A 25,361-nucleotide genomic window follows, 5' to 3' on the forward strand; every position below is an offset into this window, starting at 1 on the left:
CACACCAAACTCAATTGTTGGATGAAGGTAAAGATGATCACCATATCCATTACTCCATTGAAACTCTGCAACCAACACAAAGCAGAAAGAATAAAGAATGAGCTGAAGTGAGGAATTTCTTCTCTCCATTAAAATGTTGGGGTGGGACACAGAATAAGGGATGAAAAAGAAATTAATTTTCTACATAAACTAATAATGCTTTTTATAAGAAATGAGAAGCTATCGATCCTTACATGTGGGACCAGTGCTGGAGTAAAACATCTAAAACTTTCACTTCAGGCTACACATCCAGAGTCAGTCCTGAGAGTTGGAATAGCTGTGTTCAGAAGACAAAGAGGGTAAGGAGAAGTCAGGGAGGGTGACTCTGCCAACTGAAGACTGAAAGGGATCCTGGGTTTCTCTTTCTCTGTTTTTGTCTTGAAGTAAATCATATTGAGGAGAGGAAAATTTATAGGTTATTTACAGTTATATTATGAAAATCCCACAATTATGAATGCTAGATTAAGAGAGCATCTTACTCCCTTATTTAAGACCACAGCCCAAAGCCTCATATGTTTATTTTGATGGATTTCCCTTTGGAGAGACAGGGATCTATCTTTAACCTGTGTTGCCTGTAAGTAAAGAACGGATGGTGAGGAGAGTGTCCTGAGGGAGTGCTTACTGGAGGAGGATAAAGACAGAGATAGGGATGGCTTATACAATCCCTCATGTACCATCTCAATTTCCCTATTTCCTTCGTAATAAAATGAAGCTCTCCTGGCTCCTGGGAAAATAAGGTATGGTATAATACCTGTTTGTTGTTGTTGTTATGTGCCATCAAGTCAGACCCAACTCATAGCGACCCCTCCTTGGGTTTCTGAGGCAGTATCACTACGGAAGTAGATTGCCCCATCTTCCTTCCGAGAAGTGGCTGGTAGGTTTGAACCGCCAGCCTTCTGGTTAGCAGTCAAGTGCTTTAGGCACTATGCTACCAGAGCTCCTATAATACCCGTTGGATTAGTGAAATAAAAATGACCAAAAAGAAATACAGGGGTAGAGTCCCAAGGCATGAGGGACACTATTCTATAAATACGTTTCAGAGGACATACTTCAAAACTGCCTATAGAACGACGTGCTATATTTATATTATTGTGGATGTGACAGGGGAGTTAAACAAACCACTCCAGTACTACTAGTGGGAATGTGTAAATTTGCTAAGACAACTCTGGAGACTGGACCAGTATTTACCAAAAGCCTTAGAAATGGACATACACTTAACTCAGTAATTCTACACTAAAATGTATTTATTTCTTAAGGAAATTTCACTGAACAGCTACTTGGGACCAGTGTCTAGAGAACGACACAGGAAGGAAATAATCAGATTTCAGCATAAAGATTTATGTCAGTGATGTTCACTAAAGCTTTATACATAACATAAAAACTTGGAAAGTATCTGAACATCCATAAGCGATGGAGACATTAAAAAATACATGTATATCTAAAGAACAGCAAATTATGCAGCCATTATGAAGTGGAAATTGAATAATATGGTAAAATGGCACTACATTCCAAGTGAAAGGCAAATAATAATAATAATAATAATCTACAATGCAGCATATATCCCGTAAACCCAATGTAGTGCAAAAAAAACAGACCTACAAATAGAATATATAGAAAATGCATAGAAAAATGAATTAACACATAATGTAGACAAACATTAACAGCAGTTATTGCTATGAGATTGTGGTGATTTTATTTTCTTTGTTACATTTGACAGTGCTTTTCAAATTCTCCATAGTAATTCTTATTTTTACAATAATAATAAAAAAATAAATACATACCTTTTGGGGGGAACAAAACTTACTGTGATTATAGTCACATATTATAATCACAGATTATAGGTCATTCTCAATGATGGTTGACAATTTGGATTTTGTTACTATGTCCACCATTGTATCTTAAGAAGGAAAGGCCTCATATCGGCCATATGTATTAAATGCTACAAAAATATATAATGAAATGCTTCAATGTAACCCTCCCAATTTAGTTGGCTAAAGGTAAAACAATACAGTTTGGGGAATACAAGTGAAGAACAAAGAGTATCTGCTCCTAAAGACCCTTAGATGTAAAATTTTATGATTGTGAAGCAAAAGTGACTAAGTCTTTTCCACATACTCCAAGTTAACAAAAAGCTGTGAATGCTGTGAATGTTGTGACAAGACATATGGACATAATCCCACTACAGTAGTTTGATGATGATGCCAAATGATTCAAAAAATAATTAGCTGCCATGTTAAGAGAGTATCTTCATAGATAGATAGATAGACAGATAGATAGATATGCATATATATATATATATATATATATATTTACATTTGTCATGCTCTAAAATAACTCTGGGGAAAAAAATGGCAAGATAAGTTTAGAGGAGATAAGTATCTTCGATTAAATTTTTCAAACTCTTTTTTATGAAGATAGTTCTTTAAAGGAGAAAGAATGGTAGTCTTTTTGTCAAATAAGAGCAAATTCTTACTTTAATTCTTGAGTTATTTAATTTTAATTACAGTAAGAACATTACTATTCAGTAAACATTCTATGATAGTTTAAATCTCTCTGTATAGTATATTTAAACTCAAGCAGTAAGGAGCATGTTAGTACAAGTCTCTATCACATCCTTCTGTTTAAAAAAAAAAAAAAAAAAAAAACAGGTCTCCAGGCTACATTTACAGCCAATACAAAGTTAAAGTTCAAACCCCTTTGAAGCTCACAAACACCTTCCTGAGACATTTTTTTAAAGTCCTTTTAATAACAAAGGAGAATGCTAAAGGAATGAATACTGCATACATGAGAACTATTTAAAAAAACTTCAAAATGCTTTTGTCCATTAAGCAATTTCATTCTAACAGACAATTATAAAGTGTCTGAGCAATGTCAGAAAACCTAATTTGAAAGGGAAAGAACACCGAACAATTATGCAGAATTTGGAGTATATTTTAGTCACTTATTAAATATTGGCACAGGTAAATAGCTGCTATTCACTATGCCTCCGGGGAAAATCCCCTGGCTATGAAGTCCTATTAGTGTTAAGCATCTGAGAGCCATGAACTATAAAATAAAATCAATATCGTAACCTTAACTGTAAAAGTCAGAAAGATACTGGAAGAGTTCTAATTTAACAAGATTACAGATGAATTTTTAGAGGAGAACATTTGGGGAAAAGCCATGCATTTAGAAACATTTATGCCACAAGACATTGCAAAGTTTCTGTTGTTACTAATGTTGTTATTATCCACGGTGGTAGTGGTTAGGGTTGATTTAACTGATGTGTTACTTTAGTGGATTTACAGGAAAGTCTTAAAAATGATCTGGAACTTACTTCAAATAAAATCATTAAACCGAGGGGGTAAACTAATTGCTTGGGAACAATTATGATTTGATGTTGTTTAGTGTGGTAGGAAAAAAAAATAACGAAAGCTTTAAGGTCATCAGTTTAGCCGCTCAATGCAAATATGATTACTTGGCACAATATTCTGTTTCTCTTAATAGAAAAGTAGTCAAAATTGGTATAAATTGCAGTGTTTTAAGTTCAGCCTAACTCTGTATTTTTTTCCTCCAACACATGTAAATGAAGAAAAAAGAAGATTCTGTCAATGAAATCACTATGATGGCATATTTATTATCCTAATGGTTTTAGAAATCACGTGAAATTGATCAGTAACAAAACCTCTATTTAGTAATGGACCAATTACATTTGTGAGATAACGTCAATGAAACAGAATATTGTCGCAGGATAATGGTCTCCTATTGCTACATCCTAGTCATTTAGAGAAAATAAATGTTGCCGTCTGGCTGAGTAATTTATTTTCAAAGTAGGAGACACTGATCCCATAACAGGGTTCTGTTATAATAACTCAATCTCTGTCAATCATTTGCTGTACTAGAATAGCACAGGACAGGGCATGCAGTTGTGAGAATTTTGCATTCCTCAGGTATAAGACAAACCATATGGTGCCTCTAAGCACATAAACAGCCCTGCTGCTGCGTTATTCAGTGGGAGTATTTAAAATAAACATACACAAAATAATTTAAGAAACTGAAAGTTTTCTGAATTTCCAAAAATTTACATGTTAATGGAACACTTAAAGACTCAAAAAACTGAAGATCTTTGTATTTTTGATCCCAATTAATTTCTAAATTTAGAATGTTGGTACATAAAGGAATCTTATTATCCAACATCATTATTTTACTGATGAGAAACCTTGTCAAGATTTACTAAGGTCAAGTAATTTGTGTAAGATCACAACAATATTTAGACTTTCTTGATCATTATTATACTGCTCTAGGCATTAAAGTAAAAATCTAGAAAAGAACTAAAAGAAACATAATGTATATATACACATATATGTATGAATATATATGCAATATATATAAATGTATATATAAGTAAATTGTAAATCCTTGACTTACAACAGGATTGTGTTCCAATGACATCATAAGCTGGTTCTGAATTAAGTTGAAACCTCATTTTTTTAAGTTTTCATTTTTATTACCTTTTATTATCAGTATCTTTATAAAGGGAGCTCTGGTAGCATAGTGGCTAAGGCACTTGGCTGCTAAACAGAAGGCTGGCGGTTCAAACCCACCAGTCACTCCTCGGAAGGAAGATGGGGCAATCTACTTCCGTAGTGATACTGCCTCGGAAACCCAAGGAGGGGTCACTATGAGTCGGGTCCGACTTGATGGCACATAACAACAACAACAATCTTTATAAATCATAACATTGAACTTGTGTGAGTGAATATCTGAGAAGGATAACATCAACAAATTACCTGATGCAACACTGTAGTACATATTACTAATGATAACAATGTACCCCCCCAAAAAAAGTTGTTAAGTGTGCTTCATTGTAACTCTTAATACATCATATGTCAGGTACTACCCTGGTGGTGCAGTGCCTAAGGCATTTACTGCTAACCAGAAGCCTGGCAGTTCAAACTCACCAGCCACTCCTCAGAAGGAAGGTTGGGCAATCTACTTCTGTAGTGATACTGCCTTGGAAACCTAAGGAGGGGTTGGTATGAGTCAGGTTCGACTCTAAGGTAGTGTGTACCTATATATATGTGATAAGGAATACATAATTTTGAACACACTTATATTAAAGATTTCTAGACTTTAGAATTATTTATTAAGAATATCTTACTATTAACTAGAAAAGAGATTCTTAACTAGAATCCAGCTCAAGAATCCCTGTGGAGTCTGTGAATCCCTCTGAAATTATGTGCATTCATCTATATTGTCGTTTTATGGGTTAAGAAAACAGAAGTTTAAGAATTACCATAATAATAGAGATTTTGTAACTGGTTTTCAAAACCATAAACATAACCTCATAATGATTTACTTGGAAGGCAGTGTATTTAGTACTCCTGAACATGGATTATGCTGCTAGATACACAAAGACACCCATTCAACCTCTCCTAACTTATTATGTGTATGATCTATGTCAAGTTTCTTAATCACTGTGATGTTAGTTCCACGACTTCTAAACATGTACACAGGTTTACACCATCCAAAATGCCATTTCTAATTAGAATACACACAAGAAGCATCAACATTTGTTAATCAGTAAGCAACATGAGGAATTTTGTCTAAAGCTTCCACTGAAAATTTTCGTCTTCCTTTCTGTTTTTAAATGTTTGTGTTATTTTTCAGTATTTTCAATATTTTTAGGAGCTCTGGTAGCATAGTGGCTAAAGCACTTGACTGCTAACCAGAAGGCTGGCGGTTCAAACCCACCAGCCACTCCTCGGAAGGAAGGTTGGGCAATCCTACTTCCGTAGTGATACTGCCTCGGAAACCCAAGGAGGGGTCGCTATGAGTCGGGGCCGACTCGACGGCATATAACAACAACAACTAACAACAAAGTGAATAAAATATATTATGAGAGAAGTGTCACTGAAGTTTGCTCTCCAGTGCCATTATGGTACATGGAAGTTCCCACACCGTTCTCTCTAACCCCAAAAACGAAACCGGTTGCTGTTCAATGGATATGGACTCATAGAGAGCCCATAGGACAGGGTAGAATTGTTCCATAGGGCTTCCAAGGGTGTCTATCGTTATGGAAGTAGACTGCTACATCTTTCTCCTTCAGAGTGGCTAGTGGGTTTGAATCACTGACCTTTTTGTTTAGTGACTGACAGCTTAACCATTGTGCCACCAGAGATCCTCACATTTCTCTCTACTTTCAATATTTTCCATAATAAGAAATAAGGGGGGGCTTTAAAAATATGTGTTTAAACATTAAATTCAAACCAGCTCTTACCCATAGTTACTCACAATAAGCACTCACATATCTGATTTTGTTCAAAATCATGCACGCATAACATCCTTTTGGGCAATGTCCAACCACGTATGTCTGTGGTCCATTTAGTTTACATAACAGAGTTCAGAAATCCAGATCAGAGAGTGAGACGCAGTGAATGCAACACGTGTATCTCATGTGTGCTGTATACAAAACGATTGTGCACATGATGACACAGTACATATGTAACCTATAGTACATATGTCTTGATAGTCATAATAAACATCTATGTTATTGGCTTATTATATGCTGTACTGTACTTTGTATCTAAAAAGTTTACCATATAACAGTGTATGCTTTGGCTTGTAAGCAATGGCATCCGATCTCACATCTTACATCTCTTGAGTGTTGTAGCATTATTTCTCTATTTTTCCTTCCTTTTTTTATTATTGTATTCCCTTTCACCCAAGTTAATACATGTTTATCCTCTAGTTAGTGGTTTACCCTCCCTCCCCTTCCCACCCCTGGTAACCATTGAAGAATATTTCTGTGTGAAACCCTTTTCTTGACTTCTTACAATACTGATTTCATACAATATGTCCTTTTGTGATTGACTGATTTCATTCAGTATAATGTCCTTTATGTTATCCACGTTATGTTTTGCAAATACTTTGTTGTTCTTATTATTTCTCTATTTAATTTTCTTTTGAAATATTACCTGTGAATGTGAAGTGGCTCCCAATCATAGCAAAACCAGAGTTAGTGAGTTGTTGTTGTTGTTATTTGCCATCGAGTCGGCCCCGACTCATAGCGACCCCTCCTTGGGTTTCCGAGGCAGTATCACTACGGAAGTAGGAATGCCCAACCTTCCTTCCGAGGAGTGGCTGGTGGGTTTGAACCTCCAGCCTTCTGGTTAGCAGTCAAGTGCCTTAGGCACTATGCTACCAGAGCTCCTAGAGTTAGTGAGAGCAACAGCAAAAGGCAAAGGAGAAATATTGATTGGGAAGTGAAACAAAAGGTTATCAAAAAATATGAAGGTGGAATATTAGTGAATGTTATTGCTAGTAATTTAGGCATGCATCCTCGAAAATCCTCAAAAACAAATAAAAATTTCTCCAATGTATTAAAGGACAGGCTCCACTGAAAATTACAAATTAAAAAAAAAAAAAAAAAAACTGCAGGAATCTATCTATATCAGATGTGGAGAAATTGCTAATGATGTGGATTAAGGATGAAACACAAAAACAAATCTCTCTTAGCACATGGACAATCACCAATAAGGCTTGAACCTTGTTCAAATGCTTAAGGAAAAAAGGAGGACCAGACTATACACACAACATCAAAATCATGTAACATCCAACTTCACAGAATGCATTGTGGGCATTAAGTTATCTATGATTGTAATTGCACATCTGATATTTAATGTGTATGATAAAAACTCTAGGAATGTATGGAATTACTGATTTTCTATCTGGTTTCCAAAGGGAGCTTAAAAAGTTGTTCCAGTAAAGTTACAAGCTGTTTGCCCAACCATTTACAAGGATTTTAATATTAATGACTCCTAGATAATATTTATTCAACCATTTGTGAAAGTTGCTCATTTATGCAGTTCCTACAAGAAATTTGAGAATATTGTGCATCAGACTTTAATTTGAGCAATGCTTTTAAAATTTAGTGCCCTGCTGGCACAGTGGTGAATCCTCCTGCCTGCTAACCAAGAACCTACGAGCTAAAGTTTGAACCTACCAGCTGCTCCACTAGAGAAAATTGTGATAGTTTGCTTCTATAAAGATTTACAGCCTTAGAAGCATTTTGGGCCAATTCCACTCTGTCCTACAGGGTCCCCTATGCGCTGGAATTGACTCAGTGACAGTGGTTTCTTTTTTTAAAATGGATTCTTGAAGGAACCTTGGTGGTGCAGTGGTTAGAGTGCTCAGATGCGAACCAAAAGCTCAGTGGTTTAAACCTACCAGCCACTCCATGGAAGAAAGATGTAGCAGGCTGGTCCTGTAAAGACTACAGCCTTGGGAATGCTATGAGACATTTCTACTCTATCCTATATGATCACTATGAGTTAGCCTTGAATTGGTACAACAGGTTTTTACAGTTACGGATTCTTTCATGGATCCAAAAAGTTCTAAAGTCACAAACTTAATAAACACTTTCAATCAATATCCACTCCCAGATATTCACTAAACACAACAGGATATTAAACATACTACAAATCTTTTCATGAATGAAAAAACTTAAACTTCTGTTAAAACAATATTTTCTAAACTTAGTAGACCACTCTTTGTGCTTGTTGTTGTTGTTGTTGTTATTTGCCATTGAGTCGGCCCCGACTATTACTATTTCTTGAACTGACATTAAGAAACTCTGGTTTCATTGATTCTGGTTCTATCAGTATGCTACCACATTCTTATTTACTGTCATTTACCTAATTGAGCTCATGACACTAAGCTGGAATTATTATTCTTTAGCCGCAAGTGTTCCTTTGAGTCATGTGGCTTAATTCTTTTGACATTTAGTATTATATCTTTACAGAACTCTACAAAGTGCAAATTGAATCTTAGCATGACTTTTAGGTCTTTATAGTAATGAAAACCTTTGTGCAACTATCACAGCTACAGCTCTAGGATGTGGAAATACACTAAAACTTCAGAAAAAGTAACTGAGGAGACTTATTTATGTTAAAGAACAGTAAATTAATTAATTAATTATTTAATCATACATATGTGTGTGTATCCTCGGAAGGAAGGTTGGGCAATCTACTTCCGTAGTGATACCGCATCGGAAACCCAAGGAGGGGTTGCTATGAGTCAGATCCGACTCGATGGCAGTGTGTTGTTTGTTATTGCTGTATGTGTGTGTGTGTTGTTACTTTGTAGTACCTGTGGTGACCAGGAAGGACTTCGGTGGCGTAGTGGATAAAGCATTTGGCTGCTAACCAGAACATCAGTGGTTCAAACTCACCAGCTCCTCTAGAAGAAAGATGGGGCAATCTATTTTCATAAAGATTTACAGCCTGAGAAACCCAATGGGGGTCACAATGAGTCAGAATTGACTCGATGGCATTGAGTTTGGTTTTTTGTATGGTGGCAACTAGCCAGAGCTCTGATGGTGCAGTAGTTAAGGCATCCAGCTGCTAACCAGAAGTCCACCAGTTTGAACCCACCAGCTGCTCTGCAGGAGAAAGATGAGCAGTTTGCTGCTTCTGCAAAGATTTACAACATTGAAAACCCTTTGGGGTAGTCCTACTCTGTCCAACAGGGTTGTTATGAGTTGGAATCGACTTAATAGCAGTAGGTTTGGGTTGAGATGGCAACCAGAACACAGTGCCTAAATACTGCTTAGTAGAATCAGCCCAATTTAATTTTTTTATATATTCTTACACTTGTAATTATGTAACACACCAAGTAGTGCTAGTTTTTGCTCACATGCCAATTTATTGATTCTATGTAAAGATTCACCTGTCACGGTGCTTAAAAGCAAGCTAGCTCTTAAGCATGGAAAGAGTCCACTCGTGATCTGGTTTACATTATTTACTTGGTTTACATTATTTACTTTCCATCAAGTCCCTTCTTTCATAAACAGTAAGGCATTATTTTCCTGCTCATCAGGTCAACAACTCAATCCAAAAAACCATACTAGGAAACTCATTTTATCTCTTTGTGTGACCAATTCCTTGAAACATGTCTGGTATATAATAGGCATCTGATAAATGTTAACTGAACCAAATTTATCTCCAATCCTAAATATGTAGACATTGATTAAAACTTAATACATAGCAATCTTTTCGTATTTACATTTTATCTTAGATTACAAGTTGTTTAAATACTCATAAGACTGACAATCTGTTAAATCTTCTATTTAGAAACCCCCAGGTGTATCTTATAAATATATCTTTACCGTGCTATATTTTTCTCACCAAATACCTATTAAATAATATTTTAAGTGTTTTATATTCAGACTTAGATGATTCAGGGACTATTATAATAGCAATGACAAAAGAGATCTTGATAAAGAATTATTTCCAATCTTTAAGCATAGGAATTATTAGTCTGTTTGATTCTTGGGCACAGAAATAATATTAGATTTATTTTCATGACAGTAACCTGAATTAGAGAAAAACTAATACCTATCTCTTATTTTTTTTCCTCTTATATAAGAAAATCAAGGACCATTCTAATGATTTCAAAAAAAGTACATCACCTAATAAATAAATCTCTGAGTTGATTCAGGTAAAAAAAAAATGACTTCAAATGTGATGTATAGGTACTAGAGTTTATTAGTGGTTACCAGGGGTGACTGGAAAGGGAAAAAGGGGAGCTATTTTAAGGGGTACAGAGTTTCTGCTCAGGGTAATGAAAACATCTGGAAATGGAGAGTGGTGATGGTGGCACATCATGACGAATGTAATTAACATTATTGAATTATATACATAAAAAATGGTTGAAATGGTAAATGTTTTGATACATATTTTTTTTAAAATTAAGTTTTTAAAAATTCAAATGGAATTTTTTGAAGGTAACTACTGGACTAAAAGATACTTTCAACCTGAACCTTGATAGGCTTTAACCATTAAAATCTAAACTGACACAAAACAGTATCCAAAGAAGAAAGTTTTTATGAGAGGTAGAGGCAGTGAGGAGACACTAACGTAAGTAGAAATACCCTAATACTTAAGAAAGGATTGTAAGACTTAATGTATACCCCTTTGCTATTGGTCTGGATTTCTTTTCTTTTGTCTTCCCTTCTGTATGTATAAAAGAACATAAAATGCAAAAACAAAAATTGTATACTATGGATGGGGACAGATTTAATTTATATCACTATTTATCAGAAGAAATAAGCCAAATTATATACCTTCCTATCAAATGTTTAACACTATTAAAGAGTGTTTAGTTTAAAAATGTTAGTCTGTAGTTTGTAAAATTACAAATTGAAATTCTTTTATGACCAAGAAATTAAAACTTTTGTGGGTATTGAAAAGCCACAAATATATATTTAATTATATTTGTAACATGCTAACATATTCCAACTCATAGCGACCCCCATTGGGTTTCCAAGGCTTCAAGTCTTTATGAAAGCAGACTGCCTCATTTTCCTTCCGTAGAGCAACTGATGGGTTTGAACCACTAACCTTTTGGTTAACCGCCAAATGCCTTAACCATTGCACCACCAGAGAGCCTTTACATGAATCTAGATATCATTTAAATACTTTGCCTAATTTTTAAAAAATGAATGGTGTAATATTTTCATATTATACACTTTACTCTCACCTACTTGAAGTAAGTCTCCAGGATTTAGTTTAGGGATTCAGATGGCTAGGGAAAGAAAAATGTCAATATTATCCATAATTTTGTTATTATTGATTCTCATATTTCAAAAATCAGTTTTGCTAAGTGCTATTGCAAGAATAGATTTTAAAGCAAAGTTAACACTAACCAAATAAAGCATATCTAGGAAGTAATCAATGTTGTTGTTGTTGCTGATGTTTGCCATCGAGTCGGCCCCGACTCATAGCGACCCCTCCTTGGGTTTCCAAGGCAGTATCACTACGGAAGTAGGATTGCCCAACCTTCCTTCCAAGGAGTGGCTGGTGGGTTTGAACCGCCAGCCTTCTGGTGAACAGTCAAGTGCCTTAGGCACTATGCTACCAGAGCTCCTAGGAAGTAATCAATAGAAAATTTTAAACATGTCTGCCAATTATAAATGCAAGTATATTTTAATGAACCAGTAAGTGGCTAATGAGTACCAATTAGTACAGGGCTTTGTGAGAAATGAAAAATTATGAATATCAGAGCGGTCCTCAATATGTACATCAGAAAGCTCTCTACACAACAGGCAAGTGTGCCTGAAGAACATTTAAGATGGACAAGAACAACCATAGGGCATTTTGTTTTGCAAATCTTAAGAAAGCAATTTTCTAAGAACAAAAGAACTGCAATGGGCTTAGCCAATTTATAAAGATAGTACTGTACTGCCCTCATTTTTTCATTGTAGTTGAAGTCTTCTTTCCCACAATGGCTTATTGTGCACATTACAAAGTCTTCAGGGTCTTCAGAATTAAAGTGACAAGAGTTTTTTTAAGCACACTTGAGAATGGATCATTCTTTCTTACTCTTAATATGCCTTTACAGACTTCTCCAATAATTCCAGTCATCTTGACAAAAGAAAATCACCAAGACAATACAATGATTTTACAAAGAAGAAGAATGACAGTTTCCCTTCTACTTTTCAAAAATGTTTTATAATATGATTTGAGATTGGCTTTCTTAAATAGGCTGAAAGAGGAATCGACTCTTACACAACGTGACATTCTCTATAATAAAGAACACCTACACTCCTGAATAACACATCCATTCCCACACATTCATGTTATTATTATTACCATTAGAATCATTTCCAGAATAATTTTCTGAAAAGCAAAATATGGCTTTGTTTAGAACAAACTGACAATGTCAGTAAAACAAGCAATAAAATAGGAAGGGTTGACGGTGTTGTTTTTATTCTGCCTTCTATAACTCTACTCAAAGTCCCTATTATTTTTTGCCTTCACTATTGAGACTGGTGTTCTGCCTATCAATGGTTCATTTACCCAACAAATATTTATTTTGCCCAACTATGTGCCACATACCATGCTAGGTGCTGGTTACAGGAGCAGCCAAAACAGTTAAGATCCCTGCCCTCATAATGCAGTCAGATTTAAAGGATTAATCATGTAATATGTAACTACAGTTTATAAGTACAATGAGGGAACAATGCTGAGTGCTGAGAGAGAAAAATAGGAAGAACTAATTTAGAGTGAAATTCCTCAATTTAGGCTAAGTTCTGAATGATGACAAAAAATTTGCCAGATGAAGTCAGAGGAAGAGCCTTCCAGAGGGCATGCTTACATGATGGTCCTGGATTTTGCATTCCCAAATCTAAACAAAGCAATGGGCTCATTGCAGGGAGAGGTAACACGACACCCACTGAGCATGAAGAGATGGTCACAGGCCAGGACAACTCACAGACCAGTTGGTCACATGAGGGAATTCTGATTTTTTTCTTGAGAGCAATGGGAAGTCACACAAGGGTGTGAAGTAAGGGACTGACATGGAGTCATTAACATTTCATAGAGATGAAATGTCTGCTACTTGAAGACAGATTTGAGGTATCTCAGAAGAGCCCAATCTACTCAGCTGATTTTCAAGTCCTTCTATAAAATGGCCTCTGCCATCTCCTAAGACTTCCCTCCCCAGGCCCAGAGTCCAGCCACATGGCACACATGGCCCTTCTCCAACACCATCTTTACTTCCCCATCTTATGCATGGCTCTATGTTTTTCCCTGTCCACCATCCCCACCCTCACTTCCTTCTTTACTAGTTAAAATACCAGTATGCTACAGGAAACCTACCTGACTCAAAGTCCAGTTTCTCCATGACGAATATTCACTATTATTTAACCTCTGTAACATTCAGTGTGAAAATTCTGAGCAGCAACAAAGAAATCCTAACTAAGGAATTGACTTTGGCCTTAACCGCTAAGTGTCACAGTTGTTTGACTTCTGAGATTACTGAACATACAGCCTGCCTCCCCCACATACACACACCCAAGTTTTGGGCTAGAAAACTCATGATAATGATAAAGTGCTCCTTTCTTTTTCACTCTTAGTACAATTCAGAATTTTATTTAAAAGACAATTTTGAAATACCAAAAAATGCTGCCAATATAAAATTGCATTTGTGTACATGTGTGCAAAGATACACATGCAAATTGCAATCAACTAATTTTTTTATTTCCATGTTTAATGGTCTCCCTATAATTGTGGGGAAAAAAGATATGGGTATGCCTGATAAAATATATTTAATCCAAAAAACTATTAAAAAGGAAAAGAGCTAAATCTGAACTTAGAGAGTCTAATAATAGCTATTGCTTACAGTTGCCCTAAAGCTGCCCTATAATTGAGTCACAGTTTTATCCAAAAAGCAAAACTAGATTGACTCAGTCCCAATACTGCTTACATTACACTTTTATTTATTGTTTACACTCTGCCTACTTCCAAAGGGAATTTGAGATGGCTTCCTTTAAATGGGAACTTTTAGTTCCTGGTACCTGCGAACTGCTAACATTTGGCTCCTCCTTCAAATAACCCCCATACAGAGGAGCAAACTGATCTAATTGAATCAGAACTTGTGGTTCTACTGCAATCCAACCATAATGTGGACATAGCATAATCAGTCATGAATACAACTGTGGCTTCAAAAAAATTGTCTTTTAAAAAAAAGAAGTCCAATAAAACATGTAAAACAAATGGGATTTTTTTTTTTTTTTGGTAACTTACAAAACGTGATGAGTATATTATCTTAAAAAAAAAATTCTACTGAAATCATTTCATTAAGAAAACATAATCCATATTGGTTTGATTATAAAATTTTCAGTATATATGGGATGTCTGCAATGAGCCAACATTTTATCCTAATGTCCTGAGAGACATTTTTGTAACACTCACCTTGATCTCTTTCATGCCATGTTCGACTTCCAGCAGCTGGTGAATTCGGAGAAGGATAAAAGTCTCCTGTAGGACTTGGTTCCATATTTTCATCTATGGATATAGTCTTGGGTCTTTTGCTGTTAAAATACGACAATAGTTATATAATGGAAGTGTTAGGAAGACATGTAGCATTTGAAAGCATATGATTTGAGAAGACTCTTACTATGTATATTTCCATACATACAAACAAGGGTATCTCAGTATCATTTTGAAATAATGGTGAGTATTCACCACATCAACAGAAGAAGGAAACATTCCCAGTTGTATCTACCATGCATTACACCTAAATCTGCCTAAAAAATATGGTGTTTGCTGTATTTACTTTTTAAAAATGTATTTCCAAAGAAACTTCAGTAATAAAAAGTACAGGTTTGTGTACTAACATTAAAATTATCCCTAAGGTTGTACATGACCCTTATTATGGTTATTATAATATTAATAATGTTCATTTGTATAGCACTTGCCCTTGGCAATGTAATGCTTCCATATTTACCCAAAGATAAGTAATAGAGTGGAGTAGTAAATGAGCTTTGGAGTCTGACAGCCTAGTGCCAAGTCTTGGTTAGGCCACTTCACCATGACTACCACATACTGCCATCAAGTTGATTCTGACTTAAGTTTTACTCCATCTTATAGGGTCACTATGAGGAAGGCCACTCACTACTTCTTAATCCCAAGCTCTTTAACCTTTCTAACGTGGCTTGATCATCTGTAAAATGGAAACAATAAGACTCATTTCAAAGAAGAGTGGGTGAGTGAATTAAAAGAGGTATTAAACAGCCGTTCCTAAGAAGGAAGTTGGGACAATCTACTTCCATAAAGATTTACCAACTCAGAAACCCACTGGGGGTTGCTATGACTTGATGGCAGTGAGTTCGGGTTGTGTGTGTGTATGTTAAATGTAAAGCTCTTAGTTAAGTGGCTCACATTTAGAAGATCCTTATTAAATAGTAATTATTATTAATAACCCTATAACTACTAATAAAAATATTTTATAGGACTTTTGTGATTATAAGCTATTCACATATTCTTCATCTTTTCCTAAATATTAGGTTATTGATTCTTAAGATCAGCCCTGAAAATAAGGCCATTGCCAAATTCAAACTGAAGAGTATACTTTGGAAGAGAAACATTCCAGTAAGGAAAACAAGGCTTACGCCATGGAGAAAAGTGAATATTTAGAACAAGTACACAATATGTGACAATTTGCCTGATACACTGTTTTCTGATACCTCTACCAATACCCTATTACACAGTTAATTATTGCCATTGAAATGGATATAACTTTTACTTCAATTACTGAGAAATTTCTTATTCCACGCCTGTGTGGGTAAACACCAAAGGAAGAGATTTTCTGAGTTAACTTTGTTGTTGTTGTTGTTGTTATATCCTGTTGAGTCAGACAAGACTCACAGTGACTCCTCCTTGGGTTTCCAAGGTGGTATCACTACGAAAGTAGATTGCCCAACCTTCCTTCCAAGGAGTGGCTGGTGGGTTTGAACCTCCAGCCTTCTGCTTAACAGTCAAGTGCCTTAGGCACTACGTTACCAATAAGCATAATATCATATGATTTCAGAGCTGCAAATGACCTCTGAAATCATACACATAAATCAATCTCTGTTTTTACAAATGGGGAGAGAGATTTGTAAATCTCTGACTGGCCCAAGGCAAGTTAACAGCAAACCTCCAAAGAGGGACTCTGACATTCAAGTCTCTGGTCTTTCCAGTGCACCACATTTCCAAGCCCTTGAAGCACATGCATGTCAGGTATATTCGTGGATTTACTTGTGATTAATGTTCGACTCACAATTCCCAAGGAGCTCTAGTAGCGTAGTGCCTAAGGCACTTGACTGCTAACCAGAAGGCTGACGGTTCAAAACCACCAGCCACTCCTCGGAAGGAAGGTTGGGCAATCTACTTCTGTAGTGATACTGCCTTGGAAACCCAAGGAGGGGTTGCTATGAGTCAGGTCCCACTTGGTAGCACATCACAACAACAACATAATTCCCAGAGTATTAATATGGTGTAAAAGATGGGAATTTCTATCTATAGTAAACTATGGTTTGAGTATATAGTATTTCTTTAGTTTCTTCCTATAGTATCCAAGTTAGAACTTTATATATATATTAACCATTCTTTAATCTAATTATCTCATCTGTGAGTTGGCAGTACTTATGTCTAGAAAACTTGAAATGGGAGATAAATAATGTTCATAAGGAAGTACTAGAGGAAAAATTTTATACCTTGTCTGTTATGAATGACATAATATCTGATACTGAGGGCCAAAAGGGAAGATCTGTGTTGACTACATACTGATTAATCAGACAAACTGAAAATTATTGCTATTTACATAGAAAAACTAAAGCATTTTTAACACCACAACATATCAGAGACAATTTTAGTGGTAATAACACAATTATTTTGATACCTGATCTATCTCAAAATGTAGTTTGATCATAAATGTTATAAAGTTAATCTTAGTTTACAAGCATACACAGAATTAATTCAAATGCAATTAACTGTCATCATTAAAAATATTTATCCATATACACTTTTATTTTTAGAAGTGTGAAGATACAAAATGTATATTTTGTTCTGAAACTCATGTATGCCTTTATGTTTCACCATGGGTATAGTTAATGCTCTGAAAATGATATGGATCTTCATATATTAATGATACAACCCAAAACAAAATAAACTAGAAAGCAGTAATATTTATCAATCTTTTTACTCATTAACTAAGATCTCTTCTGTCATTCTACAATAGTGAAACATGTCATCATGAAATCCAATGCACAACTTCCAAGTTATTAATCCCTCATTTAAAAAGGAAACCTCATAGCCCTGTTCTTTTTCAACTCCTGTAAGATTGAAATTTACAATTAGAAAGTCAAAGAGAAAATATGAATGTCAATGGAAAAAACAAAACCCACTGCCATCTAGTAGATTCTAACTCAAACTGGCCCTATATAACAGGGGAGAACTCCCCACAGTGTTGTCAAGGCTCTAAATGTTTATGGAAGCAGACTGCTTAATCTTTCTCCTGTGGAGCGGCTGGTAGGTTTGAACCATTGACCTTTTGGTTAGCAGTCAATTGCTTTAACCACTGTACCACCAAAGCTCCTAACGTTATCAACACAGAACTAAAAAGCAAAGAAACCTCTCACATTGATATCCAAACTATGCCTATGCTGGTAAAACCAAAACTCAGCAGCAGGTAATAGTTTCATTGGTTACCGAGATTTTTTTACATCACTCAAATAACATTGACAAGTTGAAGAACTATGTTAGGCCTTTTATTTATTTATTTTGTTGTTGCTAGGGGCTATCAAGTTAATTTCAACTCATAAAGACCTTATGTACACCAGAACCACCCTCACAATGATTGCTACGCTTGAGCCCATTGCTGCAGTCACCATGTCAATCCATCTGCTTGATGGTCTTCCCTTTGTTGCTGACTCTCTACCAAGCATGATATCCCTCTCCAGGAACTGGTTTCTCCTAATAGCATGACCAAATTATAAGAGAAGTCTGACCATTCTCTCTTTCATTGAGCATTCTGGCTGTACTTCTTACAAGTCTGATTTGTTTGCTCTTCTGGCAGTCCGTGGTATACTCAACATTCTTTGGCAACTCTGTAAGTCAAATCCATCAATTCTTCTGTGGTCTTCCATATTCACTGTCCAGCAATTGAGGCTACTGAAAAGTCAATGGCATGGGTCAGGTACACCTTAGTCTTCAAAGTGATATCTTGGCTCTTTACTATTTTAAAGAGGTCTTTAAAGATTTGCCCAATTCAGTACTTCCTCTTATTTCTTGACTGCTGCTTCCATGAGTGCTGATTGTGGATTCAAATAAAATGAAATCCTTGACAACTTCTATCTTATTTTCCTTTACTATGATGTTGCTTATTGGCCTAGTTGTGAGGACTGTTTTCTTTATGTTGGAGTGTAATTCATACTGAAGGCTGTAGTCTTTGATCTTCATTAGTAAGTACCTCAAATCTTCACTCTCAGCATGCAAGGTTGTGTCATCTGCTCACTGTAGATTGTTAATGAGTCTTCCTCCAATTCTGATGCAGCTTTCTTCTTCATATAGTCCAACTTCTAGGATTATTTGCTCAACATACTGATTGAAGAAGTATAGTAAAAGGATACAACTCTGAGGCACACATTCCCTGATTTTCAAACATGGAGTATCCCCTAATTCTATTTGAATGACTATCTCTTGGTCTATGTGCAGATTCCTCATGAGCCCAATTAAGTGATATGGAATTCCCATTCCTCACAATGTTATCCATAATTTGGTATAATCCATACAGTCAAATGCCTACACAGAGTTAATAAAACACAGGTAAATACCTTTCTTGTATTCTTTGCTATCAGCAAGGTCCAACTGACAACAGCATGTTATCCCTCATGCCACATCCTCTTCTGACTCTGCCTTCAATTTCTGGCAGTTCCCTTGTTGATGTACACCTGCAACCATTTTCAGCAAAATTTTACTTGCATGTGATGTTAATGGTATTGTTTGACAATTTCCATATTCTAATGAATCATCTTTCTTTGGAATAGACACAGATATAGATCTCTTCTAGTTGGTTGGCCAAGGAACTAGCTGCTTCCAAATTCCTTGGGATAACTGAGTAAGGGCTTCCAGTGTTACATCTGTCTCTTGAAACAGGAATATCTCCTTGAAATATCTCAATGGGTATTCCACCAATTCTTGGAGCCTTGTTTTTTTGTTTTTTTTTTTTCCAATTTCTTCAGTGCAGCTCAGACTTCTTCCTTCAGCACCATGGGTTCTTGATCATATGCTACCTCCTGAAATGGCTGAAAATCGACCGATTCTTTTTGGTACAGTTACTCTGTGTGTTGTTTCCATCTTCTTCTGATGCTTCCTCCATTGTTCAATATTTTCCCCACAGAATCCTTTAATATTGCAACTCAAGGGCTGATTTATTTTTCTTCATTTCTTTCAGCTTGAGAAATGTCATGTGTGTTCTTGTCTTTTGATTATCTAATTCCAGGTCTTTGTACATTTCATTATAATACTTTACTTTGTCTTCTTGAGTCACCCTTTGAAATCTTCTGTTCAGATCTTTTACTTCATTCATTTCTTCCATTCTCTTTAGTTACTCTCCTTTCAAGAGGAAGTTTGAGAGTCTCTTCTGACATCCGTTTTGGTCTTTTCTTTCTTTCCTGTCTTTTTAATGACCTTTTGCTTTCTTCATGTATGATGTCCTTGATGTCATCCTATAACTTGTCTGGTCTTTGGTCATTAGTGTTCAATGCATCAAATCTATTCTTCAGTTGATCTCTAGATTCAGGTGGAATATACTCAAGGACATATTTTTGGCTCCTGTGGACTTGTTTTAATTTTCTTGAGCTTCAATTTCAACTTGCATATGAGCAACTGATGGTCTGTTCCACAGTCAGCCCTTGGCCTTTTTCTCACTGATGATACTGAGCTTCTCCATTGTCTCTTTCCACAGATACAGTCGATCTCATTCTTGTGTATTTCATCTGGAGGGATCAACATGTCTTGTCGCCATTTATGTTGTTGAAAAAAGGTATGTGCAATGAATAAGTTGTTGGTCTTGAAAAATTCTATCATGCGATCGCTTTGTAATTTTGATCATCAAGGCTGTATTTTTCGACTACTGGTGCTTCTTTGTCTCCAACTGTTGGATTCCAATCACCAGTATCTATCAATGCATCAACTCTACTTTGAGGAGGCAGCACTCCCCAGCCATATTTTCAGTGCCTTCCAATCTGAGGAGCTCATCTTCACTGCTATTCATAAAGTTTTCAGTGGCCAGTGTTTTCAGAAATGGACCACTATGCCCTTCTTCCTACTCTGTCTTTATCTGGAAGCACCACTGAAACCTGTCCACCATGGATGACCCTTCTGGAATTTGAAATAACAGTGACATAGCTTCCAGCATCACAGCAATGTGCAAGTCACCACATAATGACAAACTGACAGATGAGTGTTGTTTTTTACTTTTAAGATTAAATAAATGACAGATTTTATTTTTGATGTCTCATTATCCCAACTTGGATGTTGTATTAGTTGAAAGTTACAAGGCTGGATGGATGGTCTGAAGCAATGATGACATTATTTTTAAAAATAGTCAAAAATATTAACTATGAAACTAGTATCTTTCATAGAACAGGTGGGAACCATATGAATACATTTTTGTAGTTCTCTTGCTCAAAAAGAAAAGACATAAAAAGGGTTTTGAACAACAATTACATTTAATTGGCAAATATTATATATATATATATATATATATATATAACCAAGAAAAATTAAGAAGTCTCTGTAAAATTGGCAATCTTGAACTATTTGTATTGTTTCCTTGATCTACCTATCCTCTTATCTACCTACCTGCATTATCTCTCTACCTGCCAATGTATTCTTATATAGCAAGAACATGAGAAAACATCAGCTCCTCTTTCAGTTACCTGCTTGGTGGAGAAGACAGCGACCTCTGAAGATTGACCCCCGAGTTCATGTCATGATAATATGGTTGGCTCGGGATTTCTCCAATTGGAAAATTGACTCCAGTTCCCTGGGTTATAGGCGCTGAGGACAAATACAAAAAGAAACATTAGGAGTGACATTAGCATTTGTCACACCATTCAAATGCAATAAACTGGTATTTTCCATGCCTCTGGGCACAGATGGTGGAACTAAGGTTGGGGAGGACTTAAGAACTTTGTTAGGATAATAATACCAAAGTTTGAAAACTTGAGGCCCTCAGAATATCATCACTGATTACCACTTTCCCTGCCTCCAACCCTGAACCCTCTCTTCATTCAGTCCTTTACACCTGTCACCCCACTAGTCTATAGATAACTCTGAAGAAACAGAAGATGTGTTTCCTATAGCTCAGCCCCAACTCTCAAAAACCAAACCATTGTTTAATTCATAAACATAGAATAGCTTACAAATAAATATTATTATAATGATATAATGTTAACATTAACATTAGAAAATGTTAGAATTGATATTTATAATTGTTTGATATAATTAAATCTTGTATTGTTGTTGTTATGTGCCATCAAGTAGCATCCGACTCATAGTGACCCCTCCTTGGGTTTCCAAGGCAGTGTCACTAAAGAAGCAGATTGCCCAACCTTCCTTCCGAGGAGTGGCTGGTGGGTTTGAACCGCCAGCCTTCTGGTTAGCATCAAGTGCCTTAGGCACTGTGCTACCAGAGCTCCTAAATCTTGTATTAGGAGTTTTAAATGAATATAAAATTTTATAGGTATATAAGTATGAAAGACATATAAGTGAATATAAAATAAAGCCAAGGTTTTCTAAAAATAAATGTTCAGTTTTCATATATGAATGGGAAGGGTGACATTAGTCAATATTTATATTTTGGGTTTTTTTTTTTTTAATTTTATGCTACAACTTTATAAATCATTTAAAATATATTCATCAAGTTGTATGGAAAGTATTTTTTAAATTAAGCAATCCTTCTGAAATTGCTAATATATTATGAATTGAAGTTTTTGTATGAAAGTATTGGTTTTCTACAATGGATTGCATCTGTTCAAATTTTAAAAATGTATTTCTAGACATCTTGAACAAATCTGTGAAGCAGCATATTGTGCTATAATGAGCAGAATCTTGGGAGAGATAGCCTTTTAGTTAAAATTCCCTGTTACACTTATGAGCCATGTGCCTCAGTTTTCTAAACTGTACAATGGAAATAATAGCAATAACCTATCACAGATGATTTGAAGATGACATGAGATAAGGAATGATTAAAAAAAAAAAAAAAGCCCAGCATCAGTGCTCAATAAATGTGAGCTTTCTTTCTTTTCTACCCCCCCGCCAATATTTCTTCCTGGTAAACTAGAGTAGTTAGAAAAGATGGAATGTTCAAAATCATGCTAAAAGCAAATGAAGAGGTATAAATGAACCCATTTAGTGAAAGTTCATTCATTCAACATGTTACTGGCTTTGGTTACTAGCAGGTGCTGCAAGGGATGGAAAAGAGTCTGATAGTTCCTACCCTTCATAACCACACTGGGCAATAAGCTGGGTGAACAAAACAGTCATGCAAAACATACAGATATCAGCATGTTGCAGAGTATAAGGCAACTGCCCAAATGAATGACACCACCAACAAATGCCATAGAATTTCTAGAGAAAAAGAGACCAGTCCCGACTTTAATGGTCCAAGAAGTCTGTGGAAAAGCCCCCGTTTCTACTGGACTTTGGAGATTAAGAAAGGTTTTTGAACGGAGGTTGTTCGAAACAGGGGTTATTACAGAAGCAAAGTCATGGGCAGAGATAATGTGCAAGGTGAAGCCAGATAGGTTGGGACAGGGCTTAAGAATAGTTTATGTTTCTTCAACTGTTATCAGGCCTTCAAAAGCTTCACTGAGGAGAGCATGTCCCGAGGCTATGGCAGTAACATTCCAGAGTTCCTGAGATTCACAGGGTCTACTTAATCATCTGCTCCTCTCTAACTGCTTCAAATTGCACATGAAACTCCAAAGGGGTCTCAGATTTTCAAGAAATTTATCTTACCCAGAATTTTTAATAAACATTCTAAACATGTCCACTATTAGTTGAATAATATTTTAACATCAGGCAGACCAAGATGAATGTAAAATATTTTTAAAGAAAGTATGAATAGGAGGCACATGCTTTATTTCTGAGAAGTAATCAAGGAATATACATGAAATAACTCTCCTTCCCTATTAAAAATTAAATCAATCAATACATGAATTATTGGTTTCAGCTCCAAACTTCAGGAGCATCTGCCTTCTGTTAGATTGTTTATTTTATATAATACACTTTAACCTCTTTCATGCAGAAAATATTGCCATGCAATGTTAACTATGTCTGATGGCTTGATTTTTTTTTTTTTTTTTTTTTTTTGACAGCTAAAATATAGCTATGTTTGTTGCAGCAGGAGGTACACTGGAGGTTAAAAAAAATGTAAGGTAAGCAATCCCAAAGTAACCACATGCTTTAAAGTTTATTATTAGAACCACCTTGTGACATTAGAAAGCAGGGTATGTACTATAAGGAAACATTTGAGGCGCCAGTGAAAGAAAGTAATCTATCTGGCTTCCTGTTACAGTACTGTACACAAATCAAAGAAGGAGTTACTACCATGAAACTTACCGATTGTATCTTATATAACTATTTGCAGTTTATTAATCACATGCAACATTTAGGAAAAGATATGTAGTCTTATTTAATATATACGCTTGGATATACATTAATACAGATTGCTTGCCCAAAAAGACCTAGGGGTAATTTATAGTAAAATAATAATTAAAAGATCTTCAGAAACTTCATTTTTTCTAAATTTTGTTCCAGAAATATTACTCCGGAGTATCAAGAGAGCAATAAAACAAAATTTGTCTACAGATTAATGCAGGACCACTGTAAAAATACAGTGTGCATTCTGAGTTCTATAATGGGAGATTATAGAAAGATAAGCAGATTAATATTACATATCACGAAAATACTAAATCAGCAGACACAAAATTTATTTAATGACAAAGTGTGTGTCTGTGAGCACGGCAGGTTCCAGGAAGGCACTCCTATTTAAAAGCCTCGAAAACGTACATCAGCTACAAAGATCAACGTTAGCACCTTTCCTTGAGAGCTGCAAGGGGCTGCAAGCTGCAAATCATGTTTAAGAGGCTGCCAATATCCTCTTAGAAATGAAGCACCAAAGAACCACACATTCTGAGGTTAGAGGCCAACCCTTAATCTTTCTTATTGTTCTCCTCACTTCAAAAGCTGATCTTAAATCAACTTTTAAGATGGAGATAATATCGTTCAACAGAGAGATCACTATCCTAAAACTGAATAGTTTCATTAGCTAAATTCAACATACATATTAGTGGGCCATATGATAGTAAAACCTTAGAGGACAGAAACCATTAACATACCATCAACCCACAAGAAATCAGAATGCATGACATATAGCATAAGGGTTCTGCTGAAGTTTATGTTTATTTAGCAAACAATTATTTCATAAGCAATGTAATTCAATTGTATAAATGAGATTATAATGTGGATATATTAAGAAACATAAGAGAATAACTTTTCAAGCATTTCAAAAATACCTGTTTTACATACTTGGGCAATCTACTTCTGTAGTGATACTGCCACCTTGGAAACCCAAGGAGGGGTCTCTATGAGTTGGATCTGACTCAACAGCAGTGAGTTTGGTTTGTTTTTCTTTTATTTTACATACAGAGTAGAAAATAAATGAGTGTGGAATAAATTAACTAGTTAATGAATGCAGATAATTAATGTACTAATTATAAATCAGTAATGCTGACTGCTCACCAGAAGGATGGCAGTTCAAACCCACCAGCCACTCCTCGGAAGGATGGTTGGGCAATCCTACTTCCATAGTGATACTGCATCGGAAACCCAAGGAGGGGTCGCTATGAGTCGGGGCCGACTCGACGGCAAACAACAACAACAACAACATTTGTTATAACAAATAACTTAAAAACCTCTATGAGATGACAGGATGAATTAAGAATCAAT

At 35.7% G+C, this 25,361-nt stretch overlaps 1 protein-coding gene across 1 annotated transcript in view; it reads right to left on the minus strand.

Moving 5' to 3' along the window:
* Window positions 1-25,361, minus strand: part of NFIB (nuclear factor I B) — a 619,654-nt gene that overhangs the window by 58,536 nt on the left and 535,757 nt on the right. Inside the window, exons 5-6 of the mRNA XM_042783020.1 lie at window positions 21,287-21,407; window positions 14,775-14,893 (exon numbers count right to left, since the gene is read on the minus strand). Coding sequence (XP_042638954.1) covers window positions 14,775-14,893; window positions 21,287-21,407 — 240 coding nt within the window. The remainder of the gene's footprint in view (window positions 1-14,774; window positions 14,894-21,286; window positions 21,408-25,361) is intronic.

This window comes from Orycteropus afer, unplaced genomic scaffold (genome assembly GCF_000298275.1).
Source record: "Orycteropus afer afer isolate SDZICR_OR568_19922 unplaced genomic scaffold, OryAfe1.0 scaffold00584, whole genome shotgun sequence".
NCBI lineage: Eukaryota > Metazoa > Chordata > Mammalia > Tubulidentata > Orycteropodidae > Orycteropus > Orycteropus afer.